General features: G+C 38.9%; 1 protein-coding gene and 1 long non-coding RNA gene across 2 annotated transcripts in view; one reads left to right on the plus strand and one right to left on the minus strand.

Annotated features, from left to right (window-relative positions):
• The window catches only part of LOC132405485 (glutamine--fructose-6-phosphate aminotransferase [isomerizing] 2-like), a 47,493-nt gene extending 30,886 nt beyond the window's left edge, over positions 1–16,607 (plus strand). The window contains exons 10-19 of the mRNA XM_059990320.1: positions 179–342; positions 2,099–2,194; positions 2,327–2,424; positions 5,168–5,288; positions 5,553–5,710; positions 7,934–8,048; positions 9,292–9,419; positions 11,157–11,324; positions 13,963–14,124; positions 15,189–16,607. Of these exons, the coding sequence (XP_059846303.1) occupies positions 179–342; positions 2,099–2,194; positions 2,327–2,424; positions 5,168–5,288; positions 5,553–5,710; positions 7,934–8,048; positions 9,292–9,419; positions 11,157–11,324; positions 13,963–14,124; positions 15,189–15,233 (1,255 nt within the window). The 3' untranslated portion in view covers positions 15,234–16,607. The remainder of the gene's footprint in view (positions 1–178; positions 343–2,098; positions 2,195–2,326; positions 2,425–5,167; positions 5,289–5,552; positions 5,711–7,933; positions 8,049–9,291; positions 9,420–11,156; positions 11,325–13,962; positions 14,125–15,188) is intronic.
• Positions 8,089–17,216, minus strand: part of LOC132405491 (uncharacterized) — a 40,695-nt gene continuing 31,567 nt past the window's right edge. Inside the window, exons 2-3 of the long non-coding RNA XR_009515895.1 lie at positions 15,032–15,123; positions 8,089–8,365 (exon numbers count right to left, since the gene is read on the minus strand). This is a non-coding gene — a long non-coding RNA (uncharacterized LOC132405491). The remainder of the gene's footprint in view (positions 8,366–15,031; positions 15,124–17,216) is intronic.

Raw genomic sequence — 17,216 nt, forward strand, 5'->3', positions numbered from 1 at the left:
ATTTAAATTGCAGGAAATACTTATCCATCATTGACTTGATAAATAATACTGTAAAACATATATAGGAAATAATAATATTTCTGTTATTATCTAAGTTGTGCTAGCTTGTTAGAATATATATGTATAAATACATATATTAAATACTTAATGGCTTAATTATTCATGAATTTGTCAACAGTGCCATCATTGAGCACACAAAACGAGTGATATTTCTAGAAGATGATGACATTGCTGCGGTGGTGGATGGTGCTCTCTCCATTCACCGTGCTAAAAGATCAGTGGGTGATTTGGCATCCAGAACCATTCATACTCTGCAGATGGAATTGCAACAAATCATGAAAGGTATGTGGTGTCTGCAGAAACAGTTTTTAAAAAATCAAATTGATCCACAATTGTATATTTATTACAGTAAGCATACTCTAAGTTATATACACTCTCCAAAAGAATTAAAGATTTGTGTCATCTTACACCAGTTTAATAAATGTACTTAACTAGACTTTCTTAAATCAGCTTTCATGTTGTAATGCTGAACTATGTATGCATTGCTGGAATATACTGTAGCCATCTGCCATATGATAAAATTTAAAGGTATTCGCTTGAGTATAGTTTTCAAATCATAAACTTATTTAATAATGTTAGTCCAGCATATGAAAACTCAACACTAATTTATGAAACCTTTAGTTGCTACCTTCCCTCCCCAGTTTCTCTGTGTTTGTCCTATTTCTTGTTTTTGAGTAATCAGATTTATCTTAAAAATACTGGTTATTTTTCATGTGATTTTCCCCAGAGTGTACATGAGCATAGAACTCGTAAACTACCTCACAGGTGGTAGCTGTTGATTTTCCTGTTGCTGCAGATGCAATGACTCCACTTACTTCAATGAGAAGGAATTACTCTGATGCCTAAAGAAAGCTCTTGGACTCGGCACTGACACCAAGGGTTCCTGATCACACTGAACTGAGAGACCAAATGTGCTTGGCCAAGGGCTTTGCTTTTTCCTTTCAGTTTGGTTACTTAAGTGCCTTAACTATTTAAATGTATTGCAATTATTTAAAAATATCCCCAATCATTCAAGCTCTAACAGAATTGCCAATCAGTTGAGTATTAAATGATGGTCGAAGATTTTTTGGCCTCTTCAGGGCTATCCAGCCAATTGACACTATTACAGCAGGAAGGCCCCAGAGCCCAGTAGCCAAACTTGACCTGGCTTTGTGGACTGTTACCATTTACACCTTACAATAGTTTTTTTTTTCCTGGGTGCAGTTTCAAGCTATCTTTGCGTATAAGAGGAACACACGTAATAGAACTGTTGCTTTGCAGCTCCAGCAAACTGCAAAACTGCAGCCACTTCTGACCTCTGCTGCTTTCAACCTTGTGACCACATGGATTTCCCCCACCAGAACACCCCTGCTTCTCTGTACTTTCGTTTCAAATTCATTTCATTGTTCCCAATATGCTGGTTAATTGGCCAGTGTAAATTACCACTAGTGTATCATTAAATCTGAGGGAGAGTTGATGGAAATCTGGTGGAAAGTAGTTTACAGGGAAAAGAGTGAGGGAATAGGGTTACTCTGTAAGACAGGAAGAACTCAATGGGCCAAATGCCCTCCTCTTTGGTGCAATTTAGCAGGAAACTAGTAACAAAAATGGCTGATCGTTAGCATCCCCCTGATTGTGTTTGTGTTGCTTTTTCAGAGAGTGATCATTCAGTTACTTTCATTTCTCTATAAGGTTCTCAATTAAATAACAATTCAAAGAAGAGTGTCTTCAGGCTCCTTGGTTTCATACATAATTACCACAAATCATTCCAAACTATGGAGATTATTTACTAACATCAAGTTTTTCCATTTACCCCATCTGATCTATTCTTTGTACTGTGTCCTGGAGAACAGTTAAATTCTTTACTTAATTTTCCCCATTTCTTTCTAATTACTCTCTCATCCGCAATTGGATAGAGAGTGTCATGTTGATTTTGTTTAAGCCACTGTATAAATTGAGTATGGTTGAACACTAGATAAAACTGTAAGGATATGTTAATGTAATCATTTCTAGTTGAACTTACAATAACTAGGGATGTAATGATTTTTTTTCCCTGCAGGTAACTTCAAAGCATTCATGCAGAAAGAGATTTTTGAACAGCCAGAATCTATAGTTAATACCATGCGAGGAAGAGTAAATTTTACAAACAGCACAGGTAATAAAATAGAATTATACTTATGGCACAGAATTCAGTTTCAATATGATCAATAATGTTACTCATCAGCTAGCAAATTGCTAGTATGTTTAAATAATGAGCCATTACATGAAGTGTTCTTATTTATTGCAGTAACACTAGGTGGATTGAGAGACCACATTAAAGAAATAAAGCGGTGCAGACGCTTACTGATGATTGGGTGCGGCACTAGTTACCACGCTGCTGTGGCAGTAAGTTTGAGCATTTCATTTCTTTTGTTCAGTTTCTTTTCAGTTACCTTGCCTGAGTCTTTCAGCACAGTAGACTTTAAAAGTACAAAGGGGATAAACCAGCACCGCATGAGGAAACCTGTCCAACCATGCAAGGCCCTTTGATTGCTCCATTTTATCCTAAGAGAGGCCTAAGGCATCACACACCTGGATTCAGAAAAAACTTTGCAACCATGGAAGAGCTTGCGGCAGAAGAGGGCAGGAAAGCCTATCTGGTGTTGGAGTGGGTTTAAGCAAGATAATTAAGAAGGATGAAGAGAAGAGAGGAGCTAGAGAGATAATTTTGGGAAGTGGATAGATTTCAGGTCAGAAAAGTTTTGTACTGGCATTCAGGCAGCACAGAGATCAGTCATTGAGATTGGGAGTGTGGTGAACTACATACACCTGTCTGGATACGCCCCCTGCTGACTGCTCCTGTGGCTCCTCCCACAGACCCCTATATAAAGGCGATCAAGGCCTGAGCCCGACCTCTCAGTCTCCAGGATGTAGTATGGTGGGCACTCACTGTTTGTTCCTTCTTCCCAGTCAATAAAAGCCGATATCTCGCCTTACGTCTCAGAGTGAGTTATTGATGGTGCATCAGGGAGGTTATGGGAGGGGGCAATAAGATCACGGTAAGCCATTGAAGGCAATAATTAGGGTTGTGTTTTCTCAGATAGAAAGAGGTTGTTGGGGAACTCATTTGGGGGAGGAAGTGGTGACTGTAGGGTTTGATGGGAACGTGATCACTTTTGTGGAAATAAACTGAGGATTTCAGGGAAGGAAAAGGGTAGTAATAATTAAAATGAATACTTTAAAGGAGAACTTTCTTGGAGTCTTCAGACACTCTGGCAATAGCAGAGGTAAGGTGGAGGTTTTTAACCAATGCCAAGCCAGTTTTTTTGCATTCTAGTTAAATCCTACATCAGTTTTAGTGCTCCCAGGTACAATAAGTGCAATTTAAAACATTGCAAGTGACATCAAAGCAAATGTTGCATGCTATTTGTGTCACTGCATTTCAAGCTACCTCTAGAAATATACTGGAACACAAAGTCCGGTTGCATTTAGGAACTGGGTTTTATGTTATTGCTGTAATAATCATCCAGAAATTCTGTTTAGATTTGGTTTGTGCACAATGTTTAGTTTTTTTTTAAAGTCTTTCACCATGATTAATGTTGCGGAAAACTATTTTGTACCTTTTTGGGACACGATTTTTCTATTACCATCCATTCATTTCTCACTGAAATTAACTAATGTTCTGGAAAAACTTAACTTGCAGAAGAAATTCTGTCACTTCTTGAATGAATGTTCTAGGCCAACCTTTTGCAGTTTTCAGGCAGGCTTGTAAATGAATGCATGGTGTGGACTTCTGAAATATGAAGGAATGCTTCTCATCTATGTGGATGTCTGTGGACTTCAGCATTAACCATATAACATATAACCATATAGCCATATAGCATTCTTTTTGAGGCTTTAGAATATAAATGGCAAGAGCCCTGTTGAGGCGCAATCAGTGGCGTCTGAGATTATCTGAGGATTTTCAGATACATTCTGGGACATTTTGAGAGAATTTAGGAGGGGCAAATAAAAATCCTGCAATTGGCTACTGGGTGCTTCCTTTCTCGTTAATTATTATCGACTGTGCTTCTGAGACCAGACTACAGACATCATTCTTCACTCTAAAAGTACCAACAAAACCACCTCTGGCAAGTCTCTAATTCGCTGAAAAGATGAACAAGTAATCGAGGTGTAATCGGGAGAGGGGGAGGGTGTGAAGTAAAGAGGTGTAAAGATTGATGGAAGAGTGGGGATCTGATAGCAGAGGGTAGAAGACCATGGAAGAAAGGGAAAGGGGAGCAGCACCAGAGGTGATGGGTGTTTAAGAAGAGAAGGTGTGAGAGGGAAATGAATGGGGAATGGTGAAGGAGCAGTGCAGGGGTAATTACTGGTCATTTGAGAAATCGATGTTCATGCCATCAGGTTGGAGGCAATCCAGACAGAATATAAGGTGTTGCTCCTCCAATCTAAGTGTGGCCTTATCAAGCCAGCAGAGGGGGCCATGAAATGACATGTCAGAATGGGAACGGGAGATAGAATTGAAATAGGTGGCCACTGGGAAATCCTGCTTTTCGTGGTGGACAGAGCAAAGGTGCTTGATGAAGCCATTTCCCAGAAAAAAAACACTGGGTGTCACTGATGTACAGGAGGCCACACCAGGAGCACTGGATACAGTATATGACCCCAACAGACTCACAGGAGAAGTGTCATCTCACCTGGAAAGACTGGTTGGAGCCCTGAATGGTAGTGAGGGAGGAGGTGTAGGGGCAGGTGTGGCACTTGTTCTGCTTGCAAGGATAAGTACCAGGAGGGAAATCAGTGGGGAGGGACGAATGGACAAGGGAGTCGTGTAGGGAGCGATCCCTGAGGAAAACAGAAAGTGGTGGGGGGAGGGAAAGATGTGCTTGGCTGTGGGATCTCTTTAGAGACGGCGGAGTTATGTGCTGGATACGGAGGCTTGTGGGGCAGTAGGTGACGTATCTGTCAAAAAAAAACACAAAAATAAAACAAAATCACATTCAACGTTGTAACTCACATCAGCTTGAGAGTGAATAATTCCAGGAAGCTTGAACAAAATTTACCTTGAGTTGTGTACACCTGTAGGTGTCCATTTTATTACATAACCAGTGTAGATGGATCACTGCATTTTAGTTTTTAATCATTTTAGACACGTCAAGCATTGGAAGAACTAACAGAACTGCCGGTGATGGTTGAACTTGCCAGTGATTTCTTGGACAGAAATACGCCTGTTTTCAGAGACGATGTCTGTTTTTTCATTAGCCAGTCAGGTAGGTATTAAAACCAGATTTTAAAATTTTATTATTTTTTGTAATAACATATATCTATGTGTAGTTATGAGCAGATTACCCTTCTGCCACTTCAGCGGATATACTTGTGAAGCTGCAAGAGGAGTTCTTTGGAAAATAACTTAGTCTGTAATCATTTTAATTTCTGAGTTCAGATGAAAGAAGATAATTGTATAAAATTATATCATTTTGTATCCTAGAAAATATCAGTTTACATCATGCCCAAATCTTTTTCTGTTTTAACAGGTGAAACTGCAGATTCTCTCATGGCTCTGCGATACTGCAAAAATCGTGGTGCCCTGACTGTTGGTATCACAAACACAGTTGGAAGCTCGATTTCTCGAGAAACAGATTGTGGTATACATATTAATGCTGGACCTGAAATTGGAGTAGCAAGCACAAAGGTTTGTGACTTTTCTTCAGCAATCAATGTTATTTTAATTCTGTGAATACCACTGAAACAACACTCTGCAACTAAGTAGTAAAAATTGAAAACATCAATACTCAGCTGGGCAGGCAAGAGAAATTCTTAATTCATCTCAATAGTAAAGAGACACATGGAATTTTCCAATCTAGACAAACTACTCTCTAATTGAGAGAAAATCAGAAAAGGTAATTTCCTTTTAAAACCTAGGGATAGGAACCATCTGAAGTTTTGTCTTATTTATTACATTACTTTCTTCAAGTAAACTTTTGTGTCTTGTCATTGCTTCGATATTACTGGTAATGTTCAGTGTATGATGTTCTCAACCGTGAATACTGATGCACATTAATAGTGCAACGTGTGAGCTGGAAGCACTCGGCAGGTTGGGCAGCATCAATGGATAGTGAACAGCGAATATTTCAAGTCTTGGGCTCAATTCCAATGATGTGACATTTTGTGAAGCCTTGTATCTTCTTACTTTGGAGAGATGATTTCAGTCGTGTGGTCTTCAACTGATAAGAATTTCACAATCTTCCACCATATGTAATGACCTTTTCCCAGCAACTTGTACCCACTGTACCTATTTAAGTCAAGAGCAAATTTCCCCAAGGATATCATAATCTCTGTGACTCTGACAGAAAACCTGAAGATTCCATAGTCATTAAAGACATTATTAGCCCTTTATATTGATCATCTGGAAAATCTGCCGGTGCATCTGGTGAAAACTGTAAGTAATAGCTTTACAGTTTGGATGACCATGCGCTTGGATGAAATAGAATACCTACTTTGACATCAAAAGATCTGGCATCTCTCCTCTTCACTTTCACTTTCAATGAAAAGGATTCTTTCACCAAAAAATATCCAGCTTCTGTTCAGTCGAATTTTATTTTAACCATATATAACCATATAACACTTACAGCACGGAAACAGGCCATCTTTGCCCTTCTAGTCCGTACCGAACCCTTACTCTTATCTAGTCCTACCTACCTCCACTCAGCCCATAATCCTCCATTCCTTTCCTGTCCATATTCCTATCCAAATTTTTTTTAAATGACAAAATCGAACCTGCCTGAACCACTTCTACTGGAAGCTCGTTCCACACAGCTACCACTCTCTGAGTAAAGAAGTTCCCCGTCATGTTACCCCCTAAACTTTTGCCCCTTAACTCTCAATTTTAGCTGTTGAAAGAAGCAGGTCTTTAGTTCCTGGCTAATTGAGAGAGAAAAGGGATTTAAATGATTTGCTTTGGAAGTGATGTAGTGACATTCTCAATGAAATTTGAAGCAAGAATGAACGAGGAGAACAGTGTGTACCCTCCATTGTCCAGTTGTTCAGAAATCCCCATTTTGGCCATATGGCTCATTTCAAAATTGTTCATTGGAAAATTTATTACTCTACAGAGTAAACACATAAAGTGTATGTCAGAGTATAAGAATTAATGAGGTAGTCCAAGTGACAGTCAGGCACCACAAACATCCAGAGCATGATGGGTTATCAGAGATTTACTGTGATTCCCAGCTGAAATCATGCGTTGGAATAACCAAAATGGTTTTCTTTGTATTAAGTATATTTTCTTTGTATGTAGATGGTATATATGAAAAGTAAGCAAGTAGAATACAAGTTTAGGATTGTTCAACTCTGAAGTTCAGTCAGCATAATATTAGTTGTCTTGTTCTAGTCTTCCATTTGTCTATTTGGGTCTCTCTTTGATTTGCCCTCTGCTGGAGCTCAAGCTGAACTCTTCTCTAGAAGTGCTTTTGTTTGGAATCAGTTATTTCAAAGAAAGAACGTACATGAAGCTTGGAAATCAAAGAACCCGTCGGTCAAGATGTTTATTTTACATTTATTTGCACTGGGCAACCTTCTCACTTCCTTTTTGGAAAATCTCTCACAATTTATTCCATTTTCAAATGAATATAACGTAAATTTTATAAAATGGCTCATATGTGTGAACTATTATAGAACCATTTGTATTGTTCAAATTAGATCCCAAGTTGGTTACTTTGAGCTAGAAACTGAAGTGAATTTGCAAGTAGCATTGTGAGGAATATGTGTGGAGTGAACTGATAAAATATACCTTACTTTAAAATGAACAATGCTTGATAATCCCTATACCAGCACAATTTTTTTTTAGATCTTTTAAATATTTCTTAAATATATCATGGTAAACCTCCTGATAATGGTTTTATCAACTTATTTTCAGGCCTATACGAGCCAGTTTGTTTCCTTAATTATGTTTGGCCTCATGATGTCTGAAGATCGCATCTCAATGCAGGAAAGGAGAAAGGACATTATCGCCAGCCTTCAATCCTTACCAGGTGCTTATCATTGTTTATCAAACAATAACTGAAATTTAACCAGGCAATCATTTATTAAATTATCGTTGAGAAGTACATAAAATTAACTAGGTTTATCTTTTAAAAGTTGGCATGTTCTTTTGAATCACTTTAAGGCTTGTTTATTTCTACCCAGTCCGGTGAGGAAATCTTGAATTTTCCTCTTGTTCCCCTAACCATCAGTGATCATCTCTTAACCACATATTCCCTAAATTTAGAGTTGAGGATGAAGCCTTTTGACTCCAGGTGGTGGTCTCCTGCCCATCAGCCTCCACATCACGTCTGGGTAGGATTCAGTCCTATGTGGGAACAAAGACATAGCAGCGTTAAATATTTTTTATCTCATGCCTGTGTGACTATGCAGATTTCTGATTAAGGGTTCCCTTGTCCAAATGCCTTGCTTCAACTGAATTTAAATTGGGGATTAAATTTTCTTTCCTGAATTCTGCGGGACTTGCTGGGCATTTCTTCTGTTTTAAACTTGCAGCAATGTCAGTACTTTGCATCTTGTGGTTCTAACATTGTTCCTTTACTCTGTCATCACTCATTCCCCTCTATTTACACCTCCTTCAGATGGACTGGTTCCAATAAGCAAGCCCTTGCATTCTCTCACTTGGCATCATAACCAATCATGTCTTTCACTTTTCACCTTATCAAATGTAGGGAATTACACCAGCAATCTCTACACTTCTGAAGGAAAGTTCTAATGACTTGTGACATTCACAGAGGGGGACAAAATCTCCAAACCTCTGTTTTAAGTGAGCAAGCACTTGTTTTTAAACACTGACTCCTAGTTCCATGTTGCGCAGCAAGAGAAAGTTTCCTGTCCGAATTCACCTGGAGAACTTGGTAATGAGGGATCATCAATCAATTTGAAAGTTTGGAGGAGTTTCCTTCTACCGATAATGACTGAAGCATGGAATAGTTTTCCATTCAAATAATAAATGTTTGAAGCAGATTAATTTGCCTGATTATACAGGAAGAATAGGCCATTGTGATTAGGTCTAGTCCAGGAAAGATCCAAAATAGAACTTGGGGAAAATTGTGGTGAACATGATTGTACTGGAAAACAAAATATTTATTTTCTTATTATTTACATGCTTGTTACTTTGATTGCAAATCACTGAAACTTTAGATGATAATGATATTAGTTCAGGAGAATTTATTATCCTCACAGCTGCCTCATTTACTCATTTTTTTTAAATCTCCATGTCGCTTCTCTTAGACTCAATCAAAGAAGTTTTGTCCTTGGATGAAAAAATTCAACAATTGGCCCGAGAGCTGTTCCAGCACAAATCACTCCTCGTCATGGGCCGTGGGTATCATTACGCTACCTGCCTTGAAGGAGCTTTAGTAAGTAGAAACTCTGTAAAATTCTTCCTCGTGGGAAAAATAATCAAAGACTGCTATATGCTGAAGTAAAAAAAATGCAAGTGCTTGGGCAACACATACAGGATGCTAGAGGAATTTAGTAAGTCAGGCAACATCTATGAAGGGGAATAAACATTTGAAGTTTTGGACAAGACTCTTCAAAAGGACTGGAAAAGAAAAAGGCAAAAGCCACAATAAGAAGGCGAGGTGGGTGAGGGGAGTGAGTTACAGGCTGGCAAGTGATAGATGAGACCAGGGGAAGGGAAGAGTGGCTGGGTGCAGGAAAGTGGATGATGTGAAAAGCTGGAAGGTGACAGGTGGAAGAGATAAAGGGCCAAAGCAGGAATCTAATAGGAAAGGACAGTTAGCCACGGAAAAAGGGAAGGAGGAGTGAAGTGATAGGTAGATGAGGAGAAGAGAAAGGGTGGGAGGGGTAACCAGAATGGGAAATAGACAAAGGGAGAAGGGTGGAGGGGGTTTCTTTAGCAGAAGTTAGAGAAATCGACGTTCCTGCCGTCAGGTTGGAGTCTACCAAGACGGAATATGAGACGTTGCTTCTCCAACCTGAATCTGGCCTCATTGTGGCAGCACAGGAGACCATAGACAATATGACAGAATGGGAATGGGAAGTTAGATTGAAATGGGTAGCCAGCAAGATATCCTGTTTTTCTGCAGCAGACAGTTGTGGTACTCAATGAAGTTGTGCCCAAATCTGCATCAGATCTCACCAAAGTAGAGGAGGCCACTTCAGGAGCACCAGGTACAACAGATGACCCCAACAGACTCGCCGGTGAAGCGTCGCCTCACCTGGAAGACTGTTTGATGCCCTGGTGGTGAGCAAGGAGGTGCAGGGGCATTTGCACCACTTGTCATGCTTGCAGGGATAAGTGCCAGGAGGGAGATCAGCAGGGAGGGATGAGTGTACAAGGAAGTCCTATGGAGAGCAATCCCAATGAAATATTCAGACTATTCAGCAGAAATTGAGTTAATGTTTCAAGTCAATAATCTATCACCAAGTCATTCACTTGAAAAGACTTGCAAACCTCAGTTGTTTTTATCATATGTGATTAAATGATTCTGCACTTTTGTCAGCACTAGGAATATAAGCCACAATCATACAATGTGCTCTCATAATTTTAATTCTGGTAATATCATGGTGAACTTAATAAAATTAAGTGACTCTTAAAATTGAGGTGTCCGGATAATTTCAGATGAAGTCTACATTTTTGTTTTCCAAAGTTTAGCTGGTGCATCACTTCCTTACTTTTTATATTCCATCTCCCTTCAGATGATATTTATCTAAGCATTTTTAGAGAAGTACAGTACTTGGTTTTTGATAACTATAAGCAAAAGTGATTTGTGGAAAGAAATAAATCCTAAATACCAAATCACTTATCATTAAGAAAATACTTTTTTAAGCCTTATTCAAAGCAAATGACTTCATAATACTTCATATTAAATTTAATCTGACAAATTATTTATAATTATCTATTGGGTTGCACAAGGTAATGTTCCTCTAAATGTGTGCAAGCTTTGTATATCTGTTTGCAGATTTGAATGTAAATAATGAAAATAGGTGTGAATAATTTATTGGTACTTAATTGTGTGTGGGGAGGGGTATGATTCTCTTTTTTTGCCCTTTCTAGTTTAATTATATAGCTTTATATAAAATATTGATTGCTCTGAATGGTAATGATCTTTTTTTTGTTCTGTCAATAGAAAATCAAAGAAATCACTTACATGCATTCTGAAGGGATTTTGGCAGGAGAGTTAAAACATGGTCCTTTAGCTTTAATTGACAAGCTGATGCCTGTTATAATGATTATTATGAAGGATTCATGCTACACAAAGTGTCAGAATGCTATGCAACAGGTCGCTGCTCGACAGGTAAAGTTATTGCCACTTTCTCTTGGAGCTTATCTGATATTGCATTGCTTTCATTTTTGTATGTTATCCTCTTCAACCACAATAGGAGGAGTTGCATTTGAACTTTTGGATCAAATTAACTCCATCATAAATAATTGAAAGAGATAAAAATAATTAGGCAATACTTTGGAATGAGAGAGGTCAGTTATAGGCAATGAAAGAACAAAGTAAAGATCTGTGACAAAATGGTAGAAGACGTTGAATACCAATTGATGATGATACAAGGCAAAATGGGAATAGGATGTAAAAGGACAAAAGTTAGGACAAGAAAGGATTTTAATGGTAAGAGTAGGATTATTAAATGATCTGTATCAATGCTGAATCCTGAAGTCTGTAACAATCAGAATCAGGTATATTATCACTGACATGTAGTGATTTTTTTCGCTGCAACAGTACAGTGTAAGACATAAAAATGACAAAGTTACAATAATAATTAATGCAAAATAGGAATAACAAATTTGTGTTTGTGGACTGTTCACAAATCTGATGGCAGAGGGGAAGAAGCTGTTCTTAAAATGTTAAGTGTGGGTCTCAGACTCCTGTACCACCTCCTGATAATACTAACAAGAAGAGAACATGCTTCAGATAATGAGGGTCCTCAATGGTAAAATGCCACCTTCTTGAGGACCCTCCTCTTTTGAAGATGCCCTGGGTGGTGGGCAGAATTGTGCCCATGATGGAACTGGCTGAGTCTACAACTCTCTGCAGCCTCTTTCGATCCATCATATTGGAGTCTTCATACCAGACTGTGATGCAACCGGTAACAATGCTCTCTACTGCACATCTGCAGAAATTTGTAAGTCTTTGGTGACAGACCAAATCTCCTCAAGCTCCTACTGGTGCACCCTGTTCAGGCCCAACAGAGATCCTTAGATATTGACACCCAAGAGCTTGACGCTGCTCACTTCTCAGAGTCTGTCCTGACCTGAAGTCCACAATCAGTTCTTTGATCTTACTGATGTTGAATGCAAGGTTGTTGTTGCGACACCACTCCATCAGCTCATCTGTCTCACTCCTCATCACCATCAGAGATACTGCCCACAACAGTGGTGTCATCAGCAAATTAACAGATGGTGTTTGAGCTGTGCCGAGCCCCGCAGAGAGTAGAGCAGCTGACTGAGCACACATCCTTCAAGTGTGCCTATGCTGACTGTAAGCAAGCAGGAGTGGTTGTCTCTGTTCCACACTGACTGTGGTCCCCTATAAGGAAGCTGAGGGTCCAGCTGCAGAGGGAGGTATAGTGGCCCAGGTTTTGAAGCTTGTAGGTTAGTACTGAGGTTGAATGCTGAGCTGTAATCAATAAACTATAGTCTGATGTATCTATTGCTGTCATCTAGATGCTTCAAAGCCAGTGTGATTACGTCTGCTGTAGACCAGTTGTGGCCATAGACAAATTGCAGCAGGTCCAGATCCTTACTCAAGCAGGAGTTAGTTCTAATAAACCACTCCTCACTGCATATACATGGCTGCTTTGTGGAGAGAGTTAGGAGCACCAAGTTTCCGGGAGTGCACATAACTAATGATCTCACTTGATCCTGTAACACCACCTTGCTCCACAGTAGAGAAAGCACGGTAGTGTCTCCTCTTCCTGAAGAGATTGAGGCAATTGAGGTTTCTCCCATCCTCCCTTCTAATCAATTTTTACAGGAGCACCATCAAAAGTGTCCTGGGCAGCTACATCAACGTCTGGTATGGGAATGCAAGGCATCTGACTGCAAGTCCATACAAAGGATTGCAAGGACTGCTGAGAGGATCATCGGCGTCTCTCTTTCACCCATCAGAGATATTTATCAAGAGCACTATATAGGCAGGACCCTCAGCATTGTCAATTACATCTCCTATCTGTCCAACAATCTCCTCAGGCCAGAGTTTCAGTAGTACTGAGACAAGAACTGTTAGCAAGAAACAGCTCACTCTCTCAGCTCCTGCACTCACTCTCTGGGTGGTCAGAGTTTTGAGTTTGCTGGTTCCAAAAATTGCAATTTCTTCAAAATAGCTTGACACAATGTAACTTACTGCAGAGTCTGCGGCTGCAGATTTCAACTGGATTTGTTGTAAACAGGAGTACTTGTTAATCTGAATCTGAAGTGCATACAAAAGTAACCCCTCGCGATGGTCACTTTTTTGAACCTTCTAAGTACATTAAAAATGTATTTGTCAAGCTTGTATTTAGCCTGATTGGAATATTGTAGGAGGCCAAGGGCAGAGGCAGAGGAAGTAGGATGGAGAATTATAGATGCAGCTACCAAAGTCATACTTTCAGACTGTATGATAAGATGGTACTTTTGTTCAAATCATTTAAATGGAAACAGCTTTTGAAATTACAGCTGCTGAAGTAGCAATTGAACTTGTATGGCTAATTTTAAATTTGGATCTTGTTTGCACGTTAACTGTTCCTGAGAAATGAATATCACCCTTGCAATACTTGGTGTTCAAAATTATTTTGTTTGAAATGCACGGACAGGAAGTGCTGTATAATGTACATTGTGCATTTTAGTAGCTACTGCTTCTTTAGACTGAAATAATTAACTGCATTTTTTTTTGTTTGTGTCACCATGAATTTGTTGAGTGGTTCTGACAGGTGCTTCCTTTTTTTTAGGGCCGTCCAATAATACTCTGCACGAAGAATGATGAGGAGAGTAAGAAATGTGCATACAAAACTATTGAAATTCCACATTTAGTTGACTGTTTACAGGGAATTTTAACTGTAATTCCTCTTCAACTTCTTTCATTCCATTTGGCTGTTCTTCGAGGATATGATGTGAGTTACTTTTACTTCTTAAGATGTACTACCTACATAGCATGATTATATTATTCAAATGAAAGGATCCAAATATTTTTAAATGTGTACCTTTTCAAAATACTAATTTAAAATACAAAATTTAGAAGCTTAAATTGAATAATAAACAGGTTCTGCTTGATACTTGCCTCGTTAAAGAGTCCATTGTTTGTACTTGTATAGAATTTGGTGGTAAAGAGATTAGTACTAGTGACTCTCAAATTGCTTCTGAAAAAGAATGTCTATTTGAATTCCTCAAGTAGGTTTACATTGGCCCAAGAGAAAATAAAGCAAGTGGCAGGTTCTGAGTTAGTTGGTTGAGTTGTCTTAGCTTCTGAATCTTTAAAAGTTCATGACCAGCAGGCTGTAGTGAAAGAAACATCATTGGATATCCCTAGGACAGTTCAAAATGATGTAACTTCCTCTTCACTTTTACCCTCTGTTCATGGGAATCATATCTAATCATTAGGAATCCCCATGCATTGAATCAGAATCATTTTTTATATCACTGACATATTTCATGAAATGTGTTTTGTGGCAGCTGCACAGTGTAAGATATTAAAAAAATTACTGCTAGTTACAATAAAAAAAATAAAATAAATAATGGGAAAGAGGAATAGTGAGGTCGTGTTCATGGACCACTCTAAAAAGTGATGGTGGAGGGGAAGAAGCTGTTGCTAAACTGTTGAGCATGCATCTTCCTACTCGTAACTTCTCCCTGAAAACGGTGATGAGAAGAGGACATGTCCTGGTTGGTGATGGTCCTGGATGATGGATGTTGCCTTTTGAAGCACATCTTTTTTAGGCCTCCTCTATGGTGAATTATCCTAATTGTTAGAGTGGCCCTAGCTGGGCAGGGCAGGAACATCACCAGAACTAACAAATAAACCTGGTAACATCTTTCTGATTCTCCTTCAAGTAGCTGGAGATGACAAAGACTTCAGAGTTCATCAGCCTTTTACTGTTCGCCTTAGTTTCTTCCTGGGTAGGAAAGAAAATGTTATTAAAATAGATGATTATTAATTACATTGAATTATTTATTTCAGGTTGACTTTCCTCGAAACCTGGCCAAATCTGTCACTGTTGAATGAGGATCTGAATACCTCACCCATTTCAAGTCCGAAGTTCTGACCAACCTTTGGTATTGTCTTTTGGCTATTATTTATTGTGAAATGATGCTTATAATTAAATTATCTAATCAGGGTGTCTACAGTGAAGAAGGATATATGCCTGTTGCATATTTGATACAAATCAAGTGATACTGTGTATGGCCAGGTTACAATATTAAGTGCCTCTTCCTGTGTGTTTTATTCATCTGCTAAATGTATCATCAGGTAGCTACCTTGATTAAAGAAACTGTTTACATAAACTGATAGAAGGGATACAAACAAAAGTGCAATATTAAATACCAAGAAAATCAATTGTAAAACTTGATCTATATTTCTTCTTTATTATGCTTTTTAGACTACTTATAAATTTTGCAAAGAATCACAGTTTTGTGTTGAAGATACCTACAGTGATCACTGAAAATGTATTTTATTAATTATATATCTTTTTTAAGTCTAAAGGGATTAATTGAAAGTTTAAGTTGAGTAAAGACACAAAATGAAGTGTTTCTGTTTTTCATTTGCTGTCACATTTACTCATATTTAAATAAAATATAAAAGCTGGTTTAAAAAGATTGTGTATATGTATCTTGTATTTTGGTCATAACATAGAACATAGAACTCTACAGGCCCTTCAGCCCACAATGTTGTGCTGACCTTTGAACCTATTCCAAGATCAATCTAACCCATTCCTCCTACATGCTCCTCCATTCTTTTAATCATTATATGCCTATCTATATGTCTCTTTACTGTCCTTAATGCATCTGCCTCTACCACCACCACTGGCAGCACGTTACACCCACCCACCACTATCTGTGTGGAAAAAACTTACACTGGCAGCCCCCTCCCCCATACTTGCCCTTAATCACCTTAAAGTTATGCCCTCTTATTTTAGCCATTTCCACCCTGGGGAAAAGTCACTGACTGTCCAACTTATCTATGCCCCCCATCATGTTGTACATCATATCAAGTCACCTCTCACCTTTCTTTACTCCAATAAGTAAAGCAATAGCTCACTTTGCCTATCCTCATAAGACACACTTTCTAGTCCAGGCAGCATCCTGGTAAATCTCCTCTGCACCCTCTCTAATGCTTCCACATCCTTCCTGTACTGAGGTGACCTAAACTGAACACAATGCCCCAAGTGTGGTCAATCTAGAGTTGTGACTGTAACCTAAGTCCCTGGAGAAATTGTGGTTATATAAGTATTTATCACAACAAACAGACATCCGCTTGAAGACCTTCCTGGTAGAGTCACACATATTCACATAACAGGAAGATAATTCGATACAATTTCAGTAATTAGTATGGCATCGTTTACTTCAATAATCTGGGTTGTGTTATGAACCCCGTAACTGAGTGACTTACCAGCAAAGATAGAGATGTCCGTTGAAGTCTGATGATATGATTTTAACAGTATTTATTAGTAAAAATACACAAAAATAATATCAATGCAAATATACGGATAATATACATCGTCAATACTAAACCTAAAAGTGCGGGTATAATAATAATCAATAAGAAATAAGCTCTATCCTTGTCTAGGGGATAATGAATTGTCCGATGGAAATATAAAGTTCATTCAGTTCATACAGGCTGCAGCCGTTGGGGACTGCTGTGTTGCAATTGTTGGAGAGAGAGAGAGATTGGGAAAAAGGGAACAGTTACCAATACGGGTTTTTCCAACCTTCCTTTATGATTTCGGTCCGCCGGTGTCTCATTGGCGTGGCCGTTCAAGTATGACCTCTCCTTTAGCTAAACCATTCTTCCGTGATGAGCCCGCCACCCAGGCAAGGGAGGACGCACACGAGCTCTCACCGGCTTTTGCTATAAAACGCTGTCACTGGATTTCTAGCGTTTCTCCTGGTGTGTCTAAGGGGTGTTCCCCAGACCCGTCTTTTACCCTCACTCACAGGGTCTCAGATGTCAATCAGGTTGGGACGATGCAATCCCTCAACCAGACCACTC

This window comes from Hypanus sabinus, chromosome 15 (assembly GCF_030144855.1).
Source record: "Hypanus sabinus isolate sHypSab1 chromosome 15, sHypSab1.hap1, whole genome shotgun sequence".
Lineage (NCBI taxonomy): Eukaryota > Metazoa > Chordata > Chondrichthyes > Myliobatiformes > Dasyatidae > Hypanus > Hypanus sabinus.